General features: G+C 38.8%; 1 protein-coding gene across 4 annotated transcripts in view; it reads right to left on the bottom strand.

Moving 5' to 3' along the window:
- The window catches only part of DPP10 (dipeptidyl peptidase like 10), a gene marked incomplete at both ends in the record, with an annotated part of 569,906 nt that overhangs the window by 220,736 nt on the left and 323,293 nt on the right, over nt 1-25,877 (bottom strand). For all 4 annotated transcript variants that reach the window (XM_080621254.1, XM_080621253.1, XM_080621252.1 and 1 more), the window contains 2 exons: nt 12,365-12,460; nt 23,100-23,214. In XM_080621254.1, the coding sequence (XP_080477380.1) occupies nt 12,365-12,460; nt 23,100-23,214 (211 nt within the window). The remainder of the gene's footprint in view (nt 1-12,364; nt 12,461-23,099; nt 23,215-25,877) is intronic.

Raw genomic sequence — 25,877 nt, forward strand, 5'->3', positions numbered from 1 at the left:
CTGCTACCACCAATAATAATAATGATAAGGGAAATAACAAGGGGAGAGAATACAACTGCTACGACTATACCGACCGATAATACCCAGCCCGACCAAGCAGCGAACGAGCCCTTCCGGGTAACTCTCAGTTACATCCTGGGCATGAAGTGCTATGGTATGGAATACCTCTTTGGCTAGTTTGGATCAGGTGTCCTGTCTCTGCTTCCTCCCAGCTTTCCCTCCTCCCTGGCAGAGCATGAGACTCAGAAAGTCCTTGGTCAGACTAAACATTTGAGCAGTAACTAAAAACATTGGTGTTATCAGCACTGTTTCCAGGCTGAAAGTCAAAAACACAGCACTGCACCAGCTACTAAAAAGCAGAAAAATGACTGTGGCTGCTGAACCCAGGACAGTTCTCACCACAGTTTACACATCAACATGAGGAAAAAATTTTTACAATTAGGGTCGTCAAATACTGGAACAAGTTGCCCAGAGAGGTGGCAGATGTGCCATCCCTTCCAGGATATTCCAGGACACATCAAGGCCAGGCTGGATGTGGTTCTGTGCAACAAGATCTAGTTGAGAATCTCCCTGATCATTGCAAGAGCAGTTGGACTAGATGACCTTTGAAGGTTCCTTCCAACGCAAACTATTCTATGATTCTAACAACATAGGTAAAATTGTAAAGCATAACTTCTGGCCAGACAAAATGGTCAAAATGGCCAGGCAGGTCATGCCACCAGATGCTCTTCAACCACTGTATGAGCAACGTTAGGGCAACAGTCTGGCTTTTGTCCAGTTCTGGGACTATACACATGAGTGACATCACATGAGTGCCTTTAGCACCAGCCTCACATCTCCTGCCCATCACTAAGGCCAGCTGTTGTCTCTCAAAGATCCAAAACACTATGACTAAGTGGAAATTCTCACTGCCTCTGCTTGTCCTCCCAGAAGCTACGTGGAGTTATAGAATAAAGACGTTCTTAATGGGAAACACGCAAGTCCTGTGGCGTTGACAGAGCATTAACATAGGCCTCTGTGCTCGCTATTGGGCTGTCCCTTCATTTCTCTTTCCTGCTCCTGCCTCTTCTTTCTCTGTACCCAATTGTTTTCTTTTTTTCTCATTGCATTTTTGTTGTTACTTGTTTTATGCTTTTACTCTATAGACTTCTCCCTCCACTGCCTTTCCCCTCTAATTCTGATGTACATAAAAGGAATAGGTCCAAAACTCAACAGGTTGCCATTTGAGTCAAAACTGTCTAATACCTGGGTCATCTCCTGCTCAACACAAACACTTCTTGGGAGAATTTAACAGAACTGATACACTGAACAGAATTCTAAACATATGACCTAAGTATAGATAGAAATATCCACTTTCCCAAACATACTAAAACCAAAAGTCCTTTTGCATCACACTGAGAGAGATGTCAAGCAGAACTGTTCAAGTACTAACCACATTTTCACATGAAGAATAACCTTGGCCTGGTACTCATTTCTGTGTGTCTGAACCGTCTTGACACTTCAGAGGTAGCGGATCAGTTCATACGTTCAATAAAAATAACACACGGCACAGAAAACAAAATAAACCAGGGAAACAAATTAAAGAATGGCAAGTAAAAGTCAGTGTCTCTGAAATCTGCCATTTGAACAAGAAAAGAAAAATCAGAGAATATATAATGGAATCAATTCAAGAGAAAAAAAAAAAAAAGAGTAAAAAGGAAATAAACTGAAATGTATGTCCACAGATACACGTATGCTTTAAAAATGCAATTTTTATGGATCCATTATGTAAGCATTTGAGCAATACAGAAGAAGCACTGCTTTTGCTACCTCTTAATTCAGGATAAAAAAAAACCCTAACAGAGAAGAATAGATAAGGAGCAGAAAGGTAAAGCTTTGAGGTTTAAAGATAACTGTTTTAAACACTGTACAGCTTACTAATCTGCCACAAAACACAAGTGAGCATTTGTTAAAGGACTGTGTATTTAGACAAATAAGTAAGAAAACTGAAGGAAATTAAAAGGATTTGGTTTAGGAAAATGGAAACTAGGCAGAATCGTCCTACAACACTGCTGCATGCAAATATGACTGAAAGTATATCCCCCTCCTGCACAGCATTCCTTTGAAGAGAATCAAATTGCTGACGAGCAAATTAGAGTTGACTTAAAAGAGCCTGTAAGAAGGACCATAAAACCAGCTGCAAGTATAAACAGCAGCTTCCAAAGGAAAAGTTAACAGGTCTACAAATCCAACCCATGATGAAAGGACTACAGCTCTAGCTGGGCAACAGGTCCCCTTCTGTTCAGGAGCACTGCTGATACGTAGGGAAAACAAAATGAGGAGGCACAGGATGAAAAGCATAGTCTTGATGCGTATATAAACTTGGTGATGCATGAACACTTACATCTCTGAAGTCTTTATGTATAACAGAAAAAAGTGTGGCATTCTGGAGGGGAACTCACGAATCTGTTGAATAGCACCCACCATCTGTTACCGTTCCAAAACTCACAATCCACTCTTCAGGTTTGCTCATGTAGTAGGATAGCATCCTAAGAGTAATGATGTAGCACATGCAGTTTATCCTTGCTCGTCATATTAAGGACTGCTTTCTTAGTAAAAAATGTATTACTGAGAAAAGGTCTCACTCTTTCATGGACATTGCTATGGTAACCGGCACAGTAACCTTAGTACATGCACTACACTCAGGAGACTTCTGCTTCAATAAACAGGGAGAACTAAGATTTATTAAGCGTCTGGTCCACTTTTCTAGAGGTTCGCATACTGAATTGGTGTACTTAACTCTTGAACATTAGGCTAGTATCTATAAATATGGCTTGGAAAATGCAAAATCATTCTACCAACCTCTTCCAACATACAATACCTTATGCAACAGATACTTAGAAAATATTTACACAGGCAGAGTGTAAGTATATTGTTATCTTTGTTAAATTCTTATGCTTTGGGATGTGGAATAAGTAAAAAAAATCAATAGCGACATATTTTAAGAAGCATTGCAATAATTAGCTGTATTTTTGACTAAAGGCAGCAATCGGTAGTTCGATCTTCCACTAGGACAGAATACTCGATTTCATTTTTTCTTAACTTATATCCCAGTATGTGGATTTCGTCCTACACAAAAAAACAATAAATTCAGGAAAGTAAATTTCAGGTACTCTATGGAGGAAGTACAAAATGTCTAGTGAAAAACACCAGACCCAAAAGTTCTGCAATCAATAATGGTAACGCACTAGTGAAGACAGCTACAAGACAGTGTAGAGGTCACAACTAATGCAATATTGTATTAATGTATAAAGAATACTGGTGAAGGTGCATTAAGAAGTAAGTTACAAAATACAGTGCTGACACAAGTTGATTTAGTGCTTCTTAAGAATCATTAACACTGGCACCAGTGTCGATGTAGCAATGGGGCTTAACATTGTTGATCTGAGCAGAAATTACCCAAGACTACTTCTAAGCAAGTCATGTGGTACCTTAGAGACATCAATATTAGAGCAGAAAGTATAGTGCATGCAGCTTTTCCTAATAGTGTGGTCAAGCAGGGGACATCAGTTAAAATAGCCACTAAGTAGCATTCAGAGCAGCCCTGCAGAGAAGGACTTGGGGGTGTTGGTCGATGAAAAAATGAACATGAGCCGGAAGTGCGCGCTCGCAGCCCAGAAAGCCAACCGTATCCTGGGCTGCATCAAAAGGAGCGTGACCAGCAGGTCAAAGGAGGTGATCCTGCCCCTCTACTCTGCTCTCGTGAGACCTCACTTGGAGTATTGTGTGCAGTTCTGGTGTCCTCATCATAAAAAGGACATGGAACTGTTGGAACAAATCCAGAGGAGGGCCACGAGGACGATCAGGGGACTGGAGCACCTCCCATATGGAGACAGGCTGAGAAAGTTGGGGCTGTTCAGCCTAGAGAAGAGAAGGCTGCGTGGAGACCTCATAGCAGCCTTGCAGTATCTGAAGGGGGCCTACAAGGATGCTGGGGAGGGACTATTCATCAGGGACTGTAGTGACAGGAAAAGGGGTAACTGGTTCAAACTTAAACAGGGGAAATTTAGATTGGATATAAGGAAGAAATTCTTTACTGAGAGGGTGGTGAGGCACTGGAATGGGTTGCCCAGGGAGGCTGTGAATGCTCCATCCTTGGCGGTGTTCAAGGTCAGGTTGGATGAGGCCTTGGGTGACATGGTTTAGTGTGGGGTGTCCCTGCCCATGGCAGGGGGGTTGGAACTAGATGATATCAAGGTCCATTCCAACCCTAACTATTCTATGATTCTATGATTTAAAGGCTAGGCTGCATACGGTCTAGAGGAAAAAATTATTGAGGGAAAACATCTACTGTGTTACAGCCAATGAAACAAAGAATTTTAATGAGGAGAGCAAAACACCTTCCTGAGTAGTAGGCTATCCAACTGCTCATCCCACCAGGGTGGAGAACCAGAGGATCAAAGGAACAGTAATCCTCTGGCCTTCTACACATAGAGGAGAGCTCCACTGCAATCCTAGTGAGTGTCCCACAGCTGCTAGGACATAACAACTATACTGGTGAGATCCACTCACCCAAACAAGTCTCTAAATCTGAGGCACTCTGAGGCACAACCTCTGCTTCATGGAAGAAAGTTTGTATTGCTTCGTGATAATGACTATTGATGAAAAAAGACCATCTTTTTTTCCTGATAAATCCTCAAGAGAAATTGGATGAAATCTCCACTTTCATGCAGACAAAAAATACAGGCTTTTTCCCATCCTGGTTTTTAAGGGTGTGCATACATTCACGCACAGCTGCAACCCAAATTATTTCATTCTTTCTTATTTGCAATCCTAGTTCAAATACTTGATAAAATAATTTGCTTCAGTTTCTCTTTCATGTTCAGTCTAACGCTTTTGTAGCTTTATGCACCTCACAGTATTCATCTTCTGCTTTACATGCATTCTTCATATGCAATATTTAAAAATAAATTCATTATTTAACAGGAGAAATGCAAAGAAAACAAAACCAGAAACCTACTGTATCTAAACTTAATGCCCTCCCCCCAAAAAACCAAAACCAACAAAACCAAAACCAAAACCAACCAACCAAAAAAAAACCAAAAAAAAAAAACAAAAACACAAAAACCCCACACACACAGAGAAAAAAAAACCCGATAAACCAAAACAAACCAACCAAACAAGAAAATCAAAGTTCTTCCTAAATGAAAATGTTTGGCCATTGTTTGAGAAGCCACAGTTCCTGCACTGAAAGACCTAAGAAGGCACATTGTGCCTGGTATCAAACCAGGCTACCTTACAACCTTAGCCTGAATAACCAATTACCCATCAACAGCTGGCTTGTAGGGAAGTCTTCACCATCAATGCAGCTACAGCCTCAAACTCCTATACTTGCAATTCCCTAATGAGAGAATTAAATCATTCCATCCAATTATTTATTAAATTATTTAATAAATCAGTGGAACAGTACCAATCAAAACTTATTTCCCTTTTTAGCAGTTTCTGAGAGAAATTTCAGCCAGCCTAGAGACAATCTTTCCAAATGTTCTGGGAATTTTCCAAAACTTAGCCTTCAGACTTGGCAAAAACTGGGTGTGTAATTCACACCACTGCTAGACTTTTATGATAGACGATTTTTAGCTAAAAGCCTCCAAAGATTAGAGCGCTATCTAGGATTTGTTTTTTCACTTGCTCTTCTATATGCTGCTTTTCCCTGCACAGGTAATCAAAGTCCAACCACCCTCTGCTGCCTTTCAGAAATGAACCCTTCACACTGAACCACAGGCAACCAAAATATTCTGTAGCCTGGCTTTCAGCTTCAGGCTCTGCAGAGCTACAGATTCAGATAAATAATGAAAGCTATATGCAGAGATGGCAAGAGCGTCACTGAATACACCTCTCTTCACTTCTGACCAAGTTCCTGACAGAGCATTAACGCATCTTATTACAACCTAAATATCTGAGCATCATATACATACAGTTCCTGGCACACTGAAAATGCACTTGTACGCAATGGCTGTGCTCCAGTCTTACCACTTCAGACTCTCATCTCATTAAGGGATAGGGGAAAAAAAGTAAGATTTCACTCTTAATATCCACCATAAATGACACAAGTAATGCCAACATATACAGATATGCAATTCTAATAGAGATATTTCTCTGTGTATTGATTCCAACTCAGCAACAACTTTCTGGAGCAGAATCTACCTTCTTTTGTATCAGTGATGGACTGACTTCTTGAACTTGGCCCATATCTATTGGAAAACATTATATGCTCAGCTTTGATAAATAAAGTTCATATTTGCCTCATTTGCACAGGAAAATCTTCCTTTAAAAATTGTCAAATGTTTTAAACAATGGTTTTGTGCACAAAATTGGCACATGTGGTACTGTGCGCTGTGCTTCCAAACCACTTCCATTTTTATCATCCACAATTTTTAAACCAATTTCTACCATCTTTAATCCAGGTTTCCCACAATCATTTTTTTTTATTTACTTTTCAGGATAGACAAGAGCCAACACAGACTCAAGGAAAACACCAGCTCAAGAAAAGGCCATTGTCTACACATTTCATCCCCAGGTGGTAAAGGCAGTGTACAGTGTGAGAAAGGTACGAGGGACAACCACAATTAAATCTACTTGAAGTCACTGTCTCTTTTTGTCTTAAAGAGCAAACTGTCTCATTTGCTCTTTAAGGAAACCAAACATGTCGTTAGAAATAATAATACTTTTTCAGTCAGGTAATATTTTCTATGCTAATACATAGTCTATTGCAGTGAAGTGACTGTTCAACTGTAAAGCAAAAATGGTTTAATATTTCCTTCTTAATAAAAAAATAAAATAAATAAAATAAAATAAACCCACAAAACTCCACTACTCTACTAAACACAATAAATGTTTTCAAAATAAAATGTGAAGGGGGAAGAAAGATTTTCTCCATAAACCAGTGCCTTGGTTTCACTGATTTTCAAAAGGGCAGGCATCACCCATTCTTTTTTCCTCCATGCTGATAAAATTGATATGTGAAACTAAATATGAAATAAAGATGCTTACATCAGAACTAGTAAATATTACTCAGAAAATGAAAGCTGAAGCTAATACAGGAAATCTAGGAGCAATATAAAAACAAAAATAAAACAAGTAAATACAAGAACCTGAGTTAAAACAAAACCAGACATCTTTTGCTTTGATGCTGTTCTCAAGGCACCACACTCTCAAGACTGAAAATATTTCTGACTTGAGATAGAGTGTTTTATTATGATCTACAAAAAAAAAAAAAAACAACAAACCACACATTAAAACTGTAAAAAGGGGGAAAATAAAAGGTATTGAAGAGTTTTTGGCCTGAAAACATATCTGCATTAAAAATTATTTGCTTTTATAAATTAAATCCTAAAATGTTACACCTGCTGAGATTGCCAGCACAATCGAAGGGTTTTTGCTGGATAAGTTTATAAACCTCATTCCAAAAATAGGCTTTTACAAAATAAGAAATAGGTACAAATGTACATTTTCTCCAGAAACCTCTTGTCAAAATGGTGCATTTATACTCACTCTGATTAGTCAAAGAATAGAACTGTGTTCACCAGGATGACTTCAACCGACGAACCTACCCCCAACTATTTTAGAGTTCTCTGTGCCATCTGCAGAGGATGTGACCACCAGCCACCTCCCTGTGTCTGCCTTCCCTCCACATACATACACAGTACTGCTTTAGCAGGGAGCTGCAATTCCTCCATGGACAGAGCAGCGGCCACCCACCTCCAGCAGTAGCCACAAGTTTGGCAGGCGGCAGGGTGGCAGTTTGCCAGGGACAGCAGCCTGCCCCAGCAGCCACCTGCTCGAGACACAGAGTATGGATTAGCAGCTCCTGTTTGACACGGCACAGGCAGGCAGGAAGAAGACTGATATTTAGAGAAAATGCAGCTTCCATATGAGGCAGGAAAACCTTCTTGAAACATAAGTTTCTACCTTATCCCCTCCAAATCCTTTCCCTTGACACAAAGGTCAAAGTCTTCCTTCCCTACTGCTTCTGACTTCCCAATGACTTCCTTATTTTCTCTCTTCCTCCCAAAGGCAGACAAGGCTGCTGCTTGTCAGATGAGCTTGTTTTGTAGAGTCCTACAGGACGATGAAATCTCTGCTATCATGTCTTGTCCTCTCAAAGATCATTCCCCTCCCTAAAGTGCTACTGGAAGCCCTTTCCCCTGCATTGGCACCTGCCACCTTTCCAGTCCTCTCCCTCACTGCTCCAAAACCTTTAACTATTGCATCAGCAGGACTGTGTTTGCCTGAAGAGATGTGATGCTGCCCAGCCATGCATGTTACCCTACACTTTTTCTGTGACATGGTGTTGCAAGGGTAACTGAATACAGTAATAAACAGGTGCTCCAGAGGCAAGCAAGACAGAGAGAAATATTAAATTTTCTCACAATCTCAGGAAAGCATTTTACAACCCTCAATTTAAGATGCCTTCTTGGTTCCGTGAAGCACATATGTACCTACTCAGGTGATTTGCTGAGCTTTAGCATAAGACAGGATTCCAGGGCACAGCCTGCTGCAGGCCATCATTCTGACTTCAGGTCATTCTCTAACACCTTTTCACACAAATATATGAAAATTTTCATAATTGTGTTGACTATATATCCATCTAACAGAATACAAACAAGGAGTCAATGCACTCTATCACATATAGTAAAGGTTAGCAAAGATTATCCAAACAGTAACAGCCATATTCACCAAAGGAATATAGGCAAAGATTCTGAATTTCATTGTCATTAACAGCCAGAGTCCCTGGTAATAAGAGACACAAGCACACTACCAAAGATCTAGGGATTAGACCGTAAACCTTGTGAGCCCTCAGTATTTCTCACACGCCAGCATACATATTTCTGAGTAATTTAATAGAACTTAAGAAAACATCCTGAAAAAGCGCTTCAGTATGATTCAAAGATCAGCTTCAGACTGCTCATATTGTCATTGTTTAAGAACAACTAATAGGATGATATATTTGTTGTCATCTTCCATTAAATGCACTGTACTAGCATGCATGCAACATGGTCCTAAAGGAAAGTGTGATCATGACATGGGATGATATGCTTGACCTGAAGAAAAGACTGGTCCTTGTTGAAAAATGGTCAGAATCCAAGACAGGAACAATATGAGATACATTCAGTCTCTTAAAAAGTTTTTTTTTGGCAAGGGAAAGCATAGGGGAAGTTTAACTCAGTTCAACTTAATTACTCTGGATATGTTAAACTACATTGTGGTTTTGTACTTCAGTAAACCAAGCTATTTTCCCACCTAATGTAAAGCCCTTATCAGTAGCAATGTGCTGTCAGATTTAAGTACTTTTATTGTTCACTAGCAGCATTTTAAATTCCCACCTCCTGTTAGAAAACCTGAAGATCAATAATGCTAAGGGAAGATGTTCTCTCATTTAACATCTTCGAAACTATGCCAAACAACTGGAAGGCATCCTGAAACCAAACACTTTCAGACTGACAAGGATTAAAATAATTGATGGTTGCGCATACCCTCCACCATAACCTTTTAAATACAGTTGAAGTGATCAGATTTACAATTGAAAAAGTTTAGTAAGCTACGAAGTTATTATTTGCAAGAAAAATACTAGCCATCATCTGTATTTTCTTTTTTTTCTTTGCAAATTTTACAAAAAAAAAAAAAGAAAAAGGTAAAAAAATCCAAGTAAGGTTTAAAAAAGAACACTAAAAAAACCAACCAACCAAAAACAAACACACAAACCTGTCTTTGAAATAAAACAAAAAACAAAACCAAAAAAATCCCCACCAAAAAAAAAAAAAAAAAAAAGAAAAAAAGGGAGAAAGAAATCTGAAAGATACCTGTGTAGATACATCTTCCAATTACATTAATTGTGAATACATTTTGTCACTTTTAAAACTAGCTCAAAATTTTTCTTTATTTTCTTTGGCAACAGCTGATTATCTCAGATAAAGGACAACATTTCCCCTGCAGCTTCAAGCATTTACATAGTTATTAACTTTGGTGGCAAGCACATAATATTGTGGACTCAGTTTCAAGCAGAAAAGGAAATGGACTGTAAAGACATCTGTATGTAAGAGCTTTTCTTATTAAAGAATAGACTAGAAATAACTACGAGGAGACAATTTCTGTGGTGGAGGAACTTCCAAACAAGGAAGAAATAACATTGTGTTCCAGAAATGTCTAAGAAATTCAAACATCAGCATAGAAAGTTTAATTAAACGGCAGAGGTTAAATACTACACCTTACCTAAGAACACAGTGATTCATCTAGCACTTGAAATCCTTAAATCAGTGATTTTTTTCTACTAAGTATTCTCTAGATCCTGCATAAACTGCTTACAGCATGAATCACTTTTTCAATCCCTATTTCCATCCCTTACCAGGAAGTCAAGATGATAAAACTTTCAGCTGGATACAAACTATGCTATCCCAAGAGGAGCAAAAGTAGTATTAAGTAGCTACTTATTTTTGGCTAAAATCTTCCCGTACAGAGTCCACTTACTCTGCCAATATCCAAAGAAAGCGCCAAATGCTTCCCTGCAGCTCCACAGTATTGAATGCTGAATCCTAAGTTATATATTTTATCCTCCATGCATATAATGCCACCACTGCAATGTTACCATGACAGGAAAGAAAATTTAATCCTAAATCTTAAAAATAAAACTAGAAGCAGGAAGCAGAAATGTTGCTTTGCAAGACTCCTCCTCATTTTGTATATTATCCAAGATACTGATTTCATTGACCATACTGAGAATTTTCAAAATAAATGCAGAAAGAAAAAAGCAAAACCTACCACCAAAATATCTATACATAATTTTCTGTTTATCAAACTTACTAAATGATTAGTAAAATCCTCCATTATCACCACTTTTTTCTCAGTTTACACACACACATTCTAATTAGAAAATGTCCATTCTTTCCCTTTTTTTTTGTACCCTTGGACTTTATTGCTTCTTTCACAAACACAGGAAAACACCTAACTGCAAGCTTAGGATTCTCATACTGGCTGAGAAAACCAGCTCTGTAGAAAGACTGGATATTAGTACAACTGTACTGCCAATATAACACAGCACCTTTCTTTATTAAACAGCGTTTCTAATATCATTTTCAATAAATGGAAAAGGTCATAACTGTACAATCTCACAGCTTTTAGAGTAGACTTCTTATGACCTCTGTTTTTTTGCATGATACTGGTAAAATTATCTTCCCCAATATGAGTTTCCTAACATGGATTTTGAAGAGCACAAAAGAAACCTGTATGTATGCAGGAGTTTAGCACCAAATTCTACATTTCTTTTTACCACATCTGGAAAACTCTTAAAGGAAGCTTTTCTCTTACCACAAGCTGTAGAATAGAGTTAAAAAATACAACAAACTCCATGTTTTATTTACTTTTCTCCCTTTTAGCCTTTTTTTTTTTTTTTGAAATGCACTTACTCTAGTTAGAACCATTTCATTCTTTGAAATTTATTTCATAAAGCAATAACTGAATGAATCATATAGTTTCCTACAAATGAAAACCACCTTCCAGTTATCACTTAAGACCATAGTTGATTAATATAATTGAAATTTACTTCCTGTACAAAGTTATTCTGGATTTACATATGCAGTCACCAAACTTCTAAACTCCTATCTTCCACAGAGCACTCCTTAACAATACTCTATTTTGCACAAAGCCTATTGTTATTCCTTTTATTAACACCTGAAGCAATACAAAGATCCAACTATAAGGACAGAAAACAGATGGTTGCTGTTGTGCTACTTCTGCATTTCTCGCAAACAGAAAGAATATGAACAACCCCTGCGATCAAGAGAAAAGTTCAATGAGTTGAAACAAGTAGTTCGAATTTGTTTTCTTTTTTACATTAAAACTGTTACACAAATTCTTTGGGAATCTGCATACCATTCATAAATCACTGAATAAAGTAGAATATTAAATACAATTACATACAGCAAATAAAATACAGCTGTACGAATACACATAAATATTTAAGAATCCACACCAGATGTGAAGAACCACAAAGTTCTGATACTAGTGGAACAATTTTATTTTATGAATAGATCTTTTTGTGAATCCATACACAAGATCCAGTTCTTAAAAAACAATTCAACTCTGCTTCAAAGTGAGTCAGTAGCATAAACACAAAACTCCAGTGAGTTTCTACTAGACAGAGCTTTAAAATTAGACAGCCACTTCAAAAATTAATGAAGTAGATATGATTTAGAACTACAAGGAAAACTGGGACACTGACCAGTTTCAAGAGAGTCTGAAATTTTAACTGATTCGTTCTCAGAGCCAGGATATTCAACACTCAAAACTACTACTTAGTTTCAAGTTACATGAAAGATTATGCACCTACCATTAATCCATTTGGCTTCTGGATTATGAACTATGAACTCTTTTCTGAAGAGATCTTCTAAGGACAATCGGGTTTCTGATGAATTTGCAAGCTCATCTAAAATAAACATAAGAACATCATTTTAGATAGTTATTAAAACCAATATATTTAGTGTAATTTGGAAAATATTGGAATTACAGAAACAGAACACAATGTCCTGATAAAATCAATAACCAACACCTTCCTCTTTTTTTTTTTTTTTTTTTCACTTTAAGAAAACATTTCATTTTTCTTCAGTAGAGCTTCAGAGAACAAAAAAGCATTGATACGTCAGGCTGGGACAACTGAAGAATGTAGCGCTTGCCTATTTATTATACCAGGACTCTTAAGTGGCAAAGGTCCTTCCTCCCACAGCCCTATACCACAAGAGAAGTTTGATTACAAACCAGTACAAAAATTTCCTGATAAACAAAGAATGCAGATGAATTGATCACCTTACACAGATAGAAACCAAGTAAGATACTTCTGTAAGTAAATTTGGAACCAATTTCACTTATTCCATAAATTAAAATGTTAATATATATATATTTATGTGCACATTTACTAATCTGCGCTTACTCTCTAGTGACAAGCACAACATAATATTGGCTAACAGCCTTGTGTTTTTCCCAAACACGAAGAACCCAGGAATATTGCGCTTCTGAACACCAGCCAACATTGATTTTCTCAACAAAATAATAAGTTGTCAGCTCCTAAAATAATCTTCATGGTTCAGGAAAGGAAAAAGAAGTTCTGCTAAATTCTACTTGTGCTGTAGGTTAAAGAAATCATAAGTAATTAAGATTCAATTGTGAATAATCACACTAACCTGTGAAATCAGAAATACTTTTAAAGCAAAAGTTTCGCAGTCAAAACAGAAGGCTTCCAATGAATATTCACTGATTGTAGCTACGCACTTCACCTAACTGTTTTAGGCTATTTAGAACAGCAGCTGACAAAAGCTGCATTACACATTGCCTGTGCGCTAGTAAAAATATGCACCTCTGCACTTCCTAACAGTATGAGCCAGACACATGCCCAGTCAGATCTTTTAATCAGTTTATTGTTATTGGGCAGGTTTGCCATAGATACTGCAGTATTTCTCTGCTCTATGAGCTTTCCCTTCCAATGTGCTAGGCATCCTCCTTCTCTACAAGAGGATTTTTTTGTTTAGTCAGAGTTTGTCCTTACAGATTGCTGATATTAAACAGTGCTGCTGCTGACCTATAGAAAAAGACTATCTAGAATCACAGCAGTTAAGAAGTAATCTTGTTATTTTTATGTCAACCCCATAAGTTATGAGCATATTTTTAACAAAGAAATGTGCTTTGTAAATGTCGTATGCTGTAATATATTTCAGATGAAAATGTGACCCCTTCACAGTGAATAAAGTCCATCATAGTTTCATTATCGGTCTTTATTCAGCCAAATTTCTCAATTTCGGGCTCAGCTGAAAGCTTACTGGAAGAAACAACAATATGATTTTTTTTGCTTTCATATGTCAGCACTGCCTCGTGCAGCCACTTCAGCTCTCCAGCTACTATTAATAAGGTGCAGCCTTGCTGTATTGAAGAGAAACTCCTTTTTAATGCACATCGTAAATTTATGATAGACACAAGACCCTCACAGCTGCTCTCTCCACAGAGCTGCTGGTTTTTCCATGCACCTGTCTTCCAGGTCTCAGCAGGACCTCACTAAGCATTTACTGACTGTAATCAACTCTCCCTTCACTTGATGTCTTATGAGGTTACGCATGCAAAGTTGTTCCAATCTTCTCACATAGGACAAACGTTCTAATCCTTAAATAATCTTCTTGCCCTCTTCCTACCTTTCAGGGATCAAAATAACCTGTTTGGGTTGTTTTTTTTCAGTCTCCAAGTCCAGCATAGGACACAATATGCCAACTGCAGTCTTACTAGAGATTTACAGCAGAGTAACATTATCTCTCATGATTCATACTTAATCCCTCTGTTTACACATCATGAGACCTTATTAGCTCTTGCTCCTGCCACACACTGAGTTTTTATCTTCAAAGTAAGCACGTGTTGTTATATATGCTCTACTCAGCTCCACAAATACATTCTCTGTCTTCAAAACATTACATCTAACCTAACAGCATCAAATACTGGGCTCTTCATATACTCATTTTCCACTTTCTCCATAACCTTGCTGACTACCAACCCTCAACAAGCTGTTTGCCATCACCCATTTTGATTCAACACACCCTGCTCCTGATGCTGTTTGTGATCCCTAAAAGATTCTGCTTGCAACTTTTACTGAGTCTATCTCTGTTTATTGTGACCCCTTATATTCTGTCAGTTTGCCAACTATCAATCAGGCTCACACAGTTATGTTGCCAAAAATTGTCTTATCAAAACCAGTTTAGTTTTCACAGGTTTTGGTTGGGGTTTTTTTATTGTTTTAATAGAAATCACTAAATACATAAACTGTGTACAGTAAGGCTGTCAAAGTAGTAAGGTATACCCACTCTGCTCTCTGCCTTTGATCTAATTCACAAGCAGCTCCTGGAGAAACTCCAGTACAAAAAGAAGCCTACAGAGGGTGGCAGCAAGGACAGGTCACCTGGGAGGAACACAGAGAAATTGTCTGAGCAGCCATGGATCAGGTTAGGAAAGCTATCGCCCTGATAAAATTAAATCTGTCCAGGGATGTCAAGGGCAACAATTAAAACTTCTCTAGGTATGCTGGTCATGAAAGGTAGACTAAGGAAAAATACAGGACCTCTCTGGAAGGAAACAGGACACCTGGTTACTGTGACAAGGAAAAGGCTGAGTTACTCAACAACTTTTTTGCCTCAGTCTTCACCAGCAAGTGCTCCAGCAACACTGCCCAAGTTGTGGCAGGGAAAGACAGCCACTGGGAGAATGAAGAACTGTTGTAAGAGAAGACCAGGTTCAAGGCCATGTGTGGAACCTGAAGTTGCACAAGTCCATGGGACCTGAGAAGATGCATCCATGAGCCCCAAGGGAACTGGCTAACGAAGTTGCCAAGCTATTATCACTCATATTTGAGAAGTTGTGACAGCCCAGTGAACTTCCTGCTGACAGGAAAATGGGAAATATAACCCCATTTTTAAAAAGAAAAAAAAAAAAAACCAAGACCCAGGGAACTACAGGCCAGTCAGTCTCACCTTGGTGCCTGGTGGTTAAGGGATGACTGTCATCATCTACCTGGACTTGTGCAAAGCATTTGACAACTGGAGAAAGGGATATATAACCCCCATTTTCAAGAAGGGATCATGGAGCATATAATCCTGGAAGGCATGCTAAGGCACATGAAAAACAACAAGGTGCTCAGTGACAGCCAGCATGGCTTCACTAAGGGGAAATCCTGCCTGACCAATTTGGTGGCCTTCTATGATGGGGCTACTGAACTGACGCATAAGGGCAAAGCAGTTGATGTCATCTACCTGGACTTGTGCAAAGCATTCAACACTGTCCCGCACGACATCCTTGTCTCTAAATTGGAGAGACAAAACTTGATGGATGGACCACACAGTGGATAAAGAATTGGCTGGATGGCTGCACACAAAGAGTTGCGATCAATGGCTCAATGTCCAAATGGAGACTGGTAATGAGTGGTGTCCCTCAGGGATCAACGTTGGGACTGATCCTGTTCGACATCTTTGTCGGTGACATGGACAGAGGGATTGATTCACCCTCAGCAAGTTTGCCAATGACAACAAGCTGTGTGGTTCAGTTGATACGCCGGAGGGAAGGAATGCCATTCACAGGGACCTTGACACACTTGTGAGGTGGGCTGACGCCAACCTCATGAAGTTCAACACAGCAAAGTGCAAGGTCCTGCACCTGAGTTGGGGCAATCCCAGGCACAGCTACAGGTTGGGCAGAGAAGAGATTCAGAGCAGCCCTGCGGAGAAGGACTTGAGGGTGTTGGTTGATGAAGAAATGAACATGAGCTGGCTTCAGTGTGGATTCGCAGCCCAGAAAGCAACCATATTTCTTGGGTTGCATCAAAAGGAGCGTGACCAGCAGATCGAGGGAGGTGATCCTGCCCCTCTGCTCTGCTCTTGTGAGACCCCACTTGGAATACTGTGTGCAGTTCTGGTGTCCTCAACATTAAAAAGACATGGAACTGTTGGAACAACTCCAGAGGAGGGCCACAAGGATGATAAGAGGCTTGAGCATCTCCCATATGAAGACAGGCTGAGAAAATTAGGGCCATTCAACCTGGAGAAGAGAAGCATGGAGACCTCATAGCAGCCTTCCAATATCTGAAGGGAGCCTAAAATGATGCTGGAGACGGACTCTTCATAGGGGACTGTAGTGATAGGACAAGGGATAATGGGTTTAAATTGAAGCAGATGCAGTTGTTAGATGAAAGGAAGAAATTCTTTACTGTGAGAGTGGTGAGGCACTGGAATGGGTTGCCCAAAGAAGTAGTAAATGCTCCATACCTGGCAGTGTTCAAGGCCAGGCTGGACAGAGCCTTGGGTGGCATGGTTTAGTGTGAGGTGTCCCTGCCCATGACAGGGGGGTTGGAACTGAATGATCTTAAGGTCCTTTCCAACCCTAACTATTCTATGATTTGAAATTTTCCCTCATGACGTCCTTGTCTGTAAACTAGAGAGGCATAGATTTGACAGATGGACCATTTGGTATATAAGGAATTGGCTGCATGCGAAGATTTGTGGTCAACAGGTCAATGTCCAAGTGGAGACCAGTGACAACCGGTGTTCCTCAGGGGTCAGGACTGGGACTGGCACAGTTTAACATCTTTGTCGGCAATATGGACAGTGGGGCTGAGTGCACCTTCATCAGGTTTGCTGATGACACCAAGCTGTGTGGGACAGTCAACCTGCTGGAGGGAAGGAATGCCATCCAGGGGAACCTTGACAGGCTGGAGAGGTGGGCCAACGCAAACCTCCTGAAGATCAACAAGGAAAAGTGCAAGATCTTGCATCTGGGTCAGCACAATCAGAAGCACAAATACAGGCTGGGCAGAGAATGGAGTGAGACCAGCCCTGGGGGGAAAGACTTGGATGTGTTGGTTGATGAGAAGCTCAAAATGACCCAGCAGTGTGTGCTTGCAGCCCAGAAAGCCAATCGTATGCCAGGCTGCATCAAAAGGAGCATGACCAGCAGGTCAAGGAAGATGATCCTGCCCCTCTGCTCTGCTCTTGTGAGATCTCACCTGTAGTACTGTATTCAAATCTGGGACCCCCAGCATAAAGACATGGACATGACAGAGCAAGTCCAGAGAAAGGCCACAAAGACGATCAGAGGGCTGGAGCACCTCTCATATGAAGACAGGCTGAGAGCTGGGCTTGTTCAGCCTGGAGAAGGGAAGGCTCCAGGGAGACCTTAGAGCAGCCTTCCAGTACCTAAAGGAGCCTGCAAGAAAGCTGAGGAGGGATTTTTTACAAGGGCCTGTAGCTACAGGACAAGGGGGCATGGCCTTAAACTGAAAGATAACAGATTTAGATTAGACATTTGAAAGAAATTCCTCCCTGTAAGGGTGGTGAGGCACTGAACAGGTTGTCCAGGGAAGTTGTACCTGCCCAGGCCCTAGAAGTTTTCAATGGCAGGCTGGATGGGTCTTTGGGAGACCTGATCTAGTGGAAGGTATCCCTGCCCATGGCAGGGGGGTTGAAGCAATATGATCTTTAAGGTCTCTTCCAACCTAAAACATTCTATGATTCTATGAAGAACTTGTTTTATTTTAAATAATACACTTTATTTCCAAATTACCAAATCATCTACTATCTTTTTTTTTCATTTCCATTTTAAATTTACTGAATGTTTCCTTGAAGGAATCATATTTCCCCTGTCCTCACACTATTTCCCACAAATTTATAGACATTGGTCTGAAATGATATATATTACATATAGAAAGTGAACACAGATAACACAAGATACAAATGAAATCAAATACTAAAACCTAAATTGATACTTTTTAACTATATATGAAGCTAACAACAGTTCAACAACTGGTGTGTATTTATTCAAAATGACAGACCTGTTTGTACTTATGAAACTGTAAGACTGCAAAACTAGAAATTAATAGTCTCATTACCTTCCATGAGTTTATAGGATATTATTTTTTCAGGTTAAATGTAGTCTATACACCTCATAAAATTTACCTTCTACCTTAGCAAATAGAACTAATAATGATGTAGTGTAGTATATTACAAACTCAAACTCCTTACTGGCTTTTCTGTGGAACAAAAAGGCTTAACATTAGAAATTAGAATACAAGCTTGATGTTAAATGCCATCTGACATGGCATTTAACAATGGGGAAATTAAATTAAATGGGAAAAAAAAAAAAACCAGTAGTAAACTGTATGCAAGGTAACAGCTCTATCGGTAATCGGGAATTAGTATATGAACTATTAGTACAGTTTGTATTATATTTGCATGAAAATAGAAAAACAACCTGCCATAAAGTAGTCAGATATCAAATCCTTCTTGCCAATTTACAGTAGGTATAGGGAGCCTATGCAGCAGTCAACAGAACCCTGACTCTTCTGGTAATGAGTCTCCACTTCAGCAAAAGTACTTTTTAGTTTGCTCTCTATTACTGTAAGAATAGCATGAGAGATGTTGTGGAGGGGTCGGTCCCAACCCTGTTCTAAACAGAAGACCTATCTACTGGATATGATTCAAAGGGACCCACTTCCTCTGGCCTGATTTTATTCGAAACAATTTCAAAAAAGCAGTTTCTGACAGTTTGGATGACATAAACATTCCTTGAAGCATTTTTTTTCTGCAGAACCGTCCTTTTTTCCTTTTTTTTTTTTCTCTCATCAAGAGATAGCAAACTCTGAATTTGCTCTGAGACTATGATTATAGTTACATGCCATTTTGCTCAACGGTAATAACCATGTATCAGCATGCATGGTTTAAATGTTAATATCAACATCCCAGCAAAGGAGTTTCACATAGAGCATTGGAGTCTCCCTCACTTTCAGAAACTGTGAGTTAACATGGAAGTAGAACTGCTGTCATTCCAAAACGAAAAACAGCCTCAAGTGTTGCGGCAAAATACCTGTACAAGGGTGGCAACGTCTGTACAACTCCTAGGCTGTTCTTAGCTGATTTTTCATATAAAGTGTTTCAGCTGCTAGTACTTCCAATTGAGCATTTCTCAGTTTTGAAATACAGATCAACAGCGTCAATCAGATAGGTCTTCAGGTAATTCCTACAATGTGGAATGCACTGTCATGATGCAAAGCACAAAACTATGCTGCTTTAAAGGCAGGAGTGAGGCACTGATCCCAGAAAATCTACCTATGAATGTTTCACTATGTGCTGTTATGTGATAAAATTTCAAAAACATGAAACAGAATAAAAGCAGAAAAAGAAAGACATCCATGTTGTACTGACATACAATCCAAATGATGGCATCTCAGAAATTTATATTTCCCAATATAAAGAAACTTTATAAATTTATTCCACGGTATTTTCTTCTTTTGTTCTCTCTTTAATACTTCTCCAGTAATCATCTATTATTACCCAAAAATCACTAGATGCATAATTAAATTTTCCCAGAGAACAGACAGGCTCCTGAAGCTCCAAAGTTTTTCCATGCTCTAGTCTATTTCATTAACAAGAGTAACCTCGTTATTTGGTATCTTCATGCAGTTTTTTATCATTGCACAAAACTAGCAAGGATACTTGCCTGCAAGTCTTCTACCCCTAGCTACAGAGCAGTGTAGTAATTTGTGCTCAGTGGGTGCAATGTTTGGTTTTTTTAATTTACTCCTAAGTCCACAGAGGTTCACAGACAGCGGCTGAGCTGCAGTAAGAGGTTACATGACTGGGAGTCCATTGAGACTCTGCCACTAATCCCTTCCATTGCTGAATGGTTTAGTCTTCCATTTTTTCATCTCTTTGTTCATAACACTAATACATTTATAAAGTTTCCAAGTATTATCAGAGATAAAAAGCAACACAAAGGGACCAAAGTATTACTAATATTGTTGGTACAATTTACTAAACCCACAAACAGGATTGCCACACAGATATTCCATATTTTAACAGAAGCTAAAATATTAGTGGGTGAAAATACATCTCTTATTTCAAAACAGTTCCTGCTTAGTGTTGTATATTCATGCTGTATTTCATGTAATGAAAACCACTAAAAATGGAAATCAAGAATTTCTGTTTACTTTTAATATCACTTGTATCTTTAGTAGAACCTAAAGCCTCTTTTGACGCCTTCTGCATGTAACTTAGAAGATTTTCCTTTAAAAGCTTGTTATTTTATATGGAAGCCTTGATCATAAAAGGCATGAAAGCTATTGCTCAAAGTCTGAGTAAGATCAAATGACAATTGTTAAAGTGCACAGGGACCTGAGAGTTTCTTATATTGCGGATAATGTATAAATAATTGCAGGCAAAAAAGAGAATTTCCATTGGATTTGTCATATCAGTAAATACACTTTTGCCTCTGCAAAACTTTAAACAAAACAATTAGACTTCTGAGAAACCACCATCTGAAATTCTTATCATCTCCATAAAAAGAAACAGCATGATGTACAGTCTTTAGGGGAATTCAAAAATCTAAAAAGGACCCATCAGTACCGGCAGAACTAAACAGGGAAAGAAGTCTCTGATGCTCAAAACAGTTTTAGAAATAATAAGCAATGCACTCTGAACTATCCCAAGGTAGTATAGGACAATTCTCATTATTGCACTGAACATCCTAATTCACAAATATTATATTTTATGGGAAGAGTTTTCAAAACCAAGTATTTATAACAACAGATTGGTAGCACCTTAGAACTCAGTACCTCACAATAGCCAGACCTGTGAGAAAGTTTTCCCGCCCCTCGAATACTAGACATCCCAAAGTAAACTTATGTATATTGAAGACCACATAACTTCAGCTACAGTGCTTCCTACCTGCCAGCAAACTGGCGAGTACCAGAATATTTTTAAAATTAAAAAAAACCCAACTAATTAATCATGAAAAGTGAAGGGGAACAGCACTGATCAGAATCAAGACAGCTCCACAGCTTTTTTTGGAAAGCATTTCTGACCTGCAAGAAACCCCAGTTTTACAGACCTAGACCATTTTAGGAAAACGGTTTTTATTTATATCAAGCTTTAGAGTCTCTATGGGATATCTCAGAACATCTGAGCTGACAGAACTAGTTTTCACTCGCATGACTTGAACTGAAATGTAGGTCCCAGCTTACATCCAATTTTCAAGCACGCTCTCCGGATTTTGAGATGTTGTAATTCTCTGAGCTTTTTTAACATAGAATAAAAAAAAATAAATTAAATTTCCACAGGCTGTTTATTCTTTTTTCTACAAGTGCCTCCAAAGACTTCAATTTACGTTTCTACATCATTAATAATTATACATAGAAATTAGAGGGAGAACTGATGTTTATTATTGTGGATTCCAGCATGACACTTTTGAGATTTTACAAGCCTTAAAAAAAAGTTACCTCTCCCTGAAAAGAAAAACAGTTTTCTGTCGTAAAATGTACCAGAACCACAAGGCCACCATTTGCCCTCAACATCTGGTTTTCATGATTCCTTGAAGAAACTCTGATACAATGAAACTACACAGCAGTGCAATTTTGCTTTTATTGTTCTCAAAACGTTCTAAGTAGAAATAAGCACAGTCATTTCTCTATCATTCCTTGGACAGCACCATGCATATGTAATATATACTTATACAAAACAGGAAACAGAATATTCCATAGTATTCCTACATACTCTCTCCAGCTGTCTTGTTCCCTCTAACAAGCAAAGCTTTCTGATGCTTTTCTATTCAGTCTCACCACCTTCCTTTCAAGCATCAGCAATCTAATACTATACTTGCTCATGCACAGACCCACCCAGCTTCCCTTGATGATTTCATCCAGTGGTCAAATTGTCTGGAACCATTACTTAACTAAAAAACAATTCATTAACCTTTTCACTTACACAAACTGGGCACCGGCATGGCAGAACATTTGCACAGCAATATTTACTATCTAGGCATCCAATCGAGTACTTTAAATAATAACTTTAAATCTGAGAAAAAAAAAATCAAAGATATTTTTCTTTTAAACTTGTGTAGTTTTGCTTTCTTTTAGGTTTCTAGACACAGTTAAATGGTTGCTGCCCCAGCAGTAAAAAGAAAACTTTCAGAAAAATAAACTGGATCAAACTCGAACAACAACAACCAAAAAAAAAAAAAAAAAAAAAGCTTAACTATTTTATATGTTCAACTGCTTTTTTTGTCTACTACTTGCCTTTCATCCTGTTTTTTTTCTGTAACTGAACCATTAAATAATTTCTTTTCTCTTTGTTTTTTGAGAGAAGGAAAAGGGAAGAAGCTTGTGCAAGTACCTATGAAAGATGCATGCTTCTGATTCAGTGAGAAGTTGCATTCTCGGCATTAGTTTTCCATGACATACAGCTTTCTCTTAGATCACCTGTGAATTTGAAATTGCACCAAGTGACAAAATCTTAAAGTCAGGTCACACCTGCTGAGGCTTACAATAAGGATTTCTTGTAGCCATATCAAGACTGGCACAATGCAAAGGACCTACTGCCAAAGCCAAATGCTTCTGCTCCACGAGGCCTCCCATAACTTGAGTCCCTCAGGCACCAAATTTATAGTAGCCAGAAGTTAAAAACGCTTAAGGGCAAGAGACACTTTAATATTTCTATGTAATTTAAATGACTGCCTTATGAATCATACACCTTCAGTAAGATAAATAAAGAAGTTACCTGGGGTTAAAAGAATGACAGACATAGTGATGAGTGAACAAACAACTAGAATCACCAGGAGCGCAATAGCAATTCCCTTCCAGTTCCTCTGTGGAGGGCTGTTACTTCCAAGTTCCTACAGGAATGGAAAAAAAAAAAATAAAAGGAAAAAACCATGTTTCATAATCATATATTTCTAGAACTATTAGCAATATGAAAATTATGCTGTGCATACTCATAATCACTGCATGGGAGGTGATCATGATCCCTCCCCTCTCAACAGTACACAGAGTCATCCAAAGGTGTTGAACTCTTATGCGTTTTTAATAGAGATCTCTCTTTCTTTTTTAAACACATATATGTACATATACCCATAAGAGATAATCAAAAAAACTTATACAACCTGTCCAAAATATGACTCGTGTTAAAATGTGCTGAACATAGATTTCAGGACAATACCAACTAGCAGTTTATAAGACAATTACAGAAATGAAATGTAGCAATTTACTGTAATTCCACCTAACATGGTATGGACCATAAAGGTTTAAATACACTTCCTTTTAATGCACACTATTAAGCTTATTTGTAATAGAATACATTTAAAAAACTGCCTGAAGCTCCAAGTATTCCATCTGATGCTACACAGTTCTTGTCTATACAGTAGTTCAACTGTAAACTGCTCCATATTACTTATGAAAAAAACCCAGCGGTTTATAACAAATGCTAAATGAATGCTTCTGTAACTACTAGTTACATGCTCTGTGGTTACATGTTTAACTCCTATTGACTACAGCCAGATGCCATTCAGATTTGTCAGTAGTAGCAATACATCACCTGTGTTCATGGTACAGCTTGAGACCAAAGAACACATTAATATCTAACAACAGAAACAACAGAACTAGTATGACAATCCTAACTTTCTCTCACAGAAATTTTTTTTTTTTCCTACCTATAGCTGGCAAGCATAAACATTTCTCTGCCAGAGTTACCCATGCCTTTACTATCTCAAAATTAAACTGCTGTGGTAAGACTCTCTGTGAAAAGAAATCTGGGAGGGACTTCTCGGAAGATTCTTCTTCAGCCTGCTTACAAAGTTGAGTTATGTTACACAAGGGCTTCACAGTCTACACAAGCTCCCACTAAGCTCAAACTAAATAGCAGGTGAGGCAAAAAAACTTGCACTTGAAGACAGTATTACCTAAACACTTCTCTTCCCCTCCCCAGGACCTGTTACCACAACATGCACCAGGCAGAGCCCTGCAAGGATGCTTCTCTGCCGAATGGGTGAATGAAACAGGAGAGATTACTTGGTCTTTCCTATTTGATCTGAGATCCTGGGTTTGTTCACCTTGCATGTACACAGCAAGGATATTCTTTTATCTTTCCCCTTTCTGCTGCACAAAAAGGCAGAGACATGGCAGATCTGTCACCTCAGCAGGTGCAGAAAGGTACCTCCTGCTATGTTTTATGAGTTTACAAAGGCATATTAGTATTTCTTCACATACATGTTACTTCATTTTAGTTTTCTGAATTACAAATGAGTACAAAATGGAGATGTCCTTAACAACAGAAAATGACAATCTTCTTGTGTTTAATTGGCTGGTGTACACCACATCAGTACCATACATTACCCAAATCAGCATGTCTAACAGTGTCTTCAATTTTTAACTTTTTTTTTGACCCCTCACTTGTTCATTTCTATCTATGAAAGACAGTTTCTCTTCCCAGTACTCTTTTTCCAGGAAACATAAGATGAATTCCCTTACAGAGTCATTAAGCAATCCCACAAAAGAAGTCAGCCCATCACAGCTCCCAGCAAGGAGACCCACACTGCCCTAACATAGCTGCTGCCCACTGGGCCCCATCCTCCTGCCTGGCCTGGTCCTGCCCAAGCTTGCTCATTTCAGAGGTTTTTAGCCTCACCAGATGGGAGAAGCACCCACTCTATTTACTCAGTTTAAACCCTAGAGCATAGCCGGATTTCACAGGATCAGCTCCCTCACCCAATCAGTGTTAGCCTTTCCCTTCCCACAGCTGAAGCCAGCCATTAGTGGTAAACGGGCACCAGCCAGGCTGAGCTGCTCTCAGTTCTGCTGGCTGTAAGAGTAATTGTACTTTTCTATTATTACACAAATCTCCTCTTTGGTGTTGATGCTGATTGAACAGCAGATAATGAATGATGTTCAATTATAGCACACAGAAGGAAATTACTAAGGACAGCTGCAGCTCAGCATTACCAGACAGTCCCTCTCAGACTGAAGCCTGCGCAGCTTTTCTAGGCATCACCATGCAGGATAAGCCTGATTACCATAACCAACAACACATCTTTGATGCCCATATTATTTTTACTAAACTTCAGGGCTCCTGTCTGCCACAGGCAGGGTGAAAAACATGGTCTAAGCAGAAACTCCTACATCCACCTTCCTTCCCCACCTCATCACCCATGTTTCCCAACCCCTTGCAAACTTGCCTGCTCCCCTCATTTCCTTCAGCTCCTTGTGATTTACTCCCACCTCATTAAATACTAATTACCATAGCAACTTCCTGATTAGTCTTAAAGACAGTAGGTCTGCATAACAGCTTCACAAGCCCCTTTGATGCTCCCTAGGACTTGAGGATTGTGTAGTTCAATCCTTTCTGGACAGCCCTGGCTAGTGACATTGCAAGGATCCCCAGCCTTTTCACAGAAATACAAAACTTTTATATCCTCCATGTAAACTAAGATCCAAGCTACTATTTTCCCTTAAGTAAGGATTATTTTAATGTTAAAAGCACAGATTAGAAAATATAAACATATTA

Source organism: Psittacula echo (genome assembly GCF_963264785.1).
Source record: "Psittacula echo genome assembly, chromosome: 6".
NCBI lineage: Eukaryota > Metazoa > Chordata > Aves > Psittaciformes > Psittacidae > Psittacula > Psittacula echo.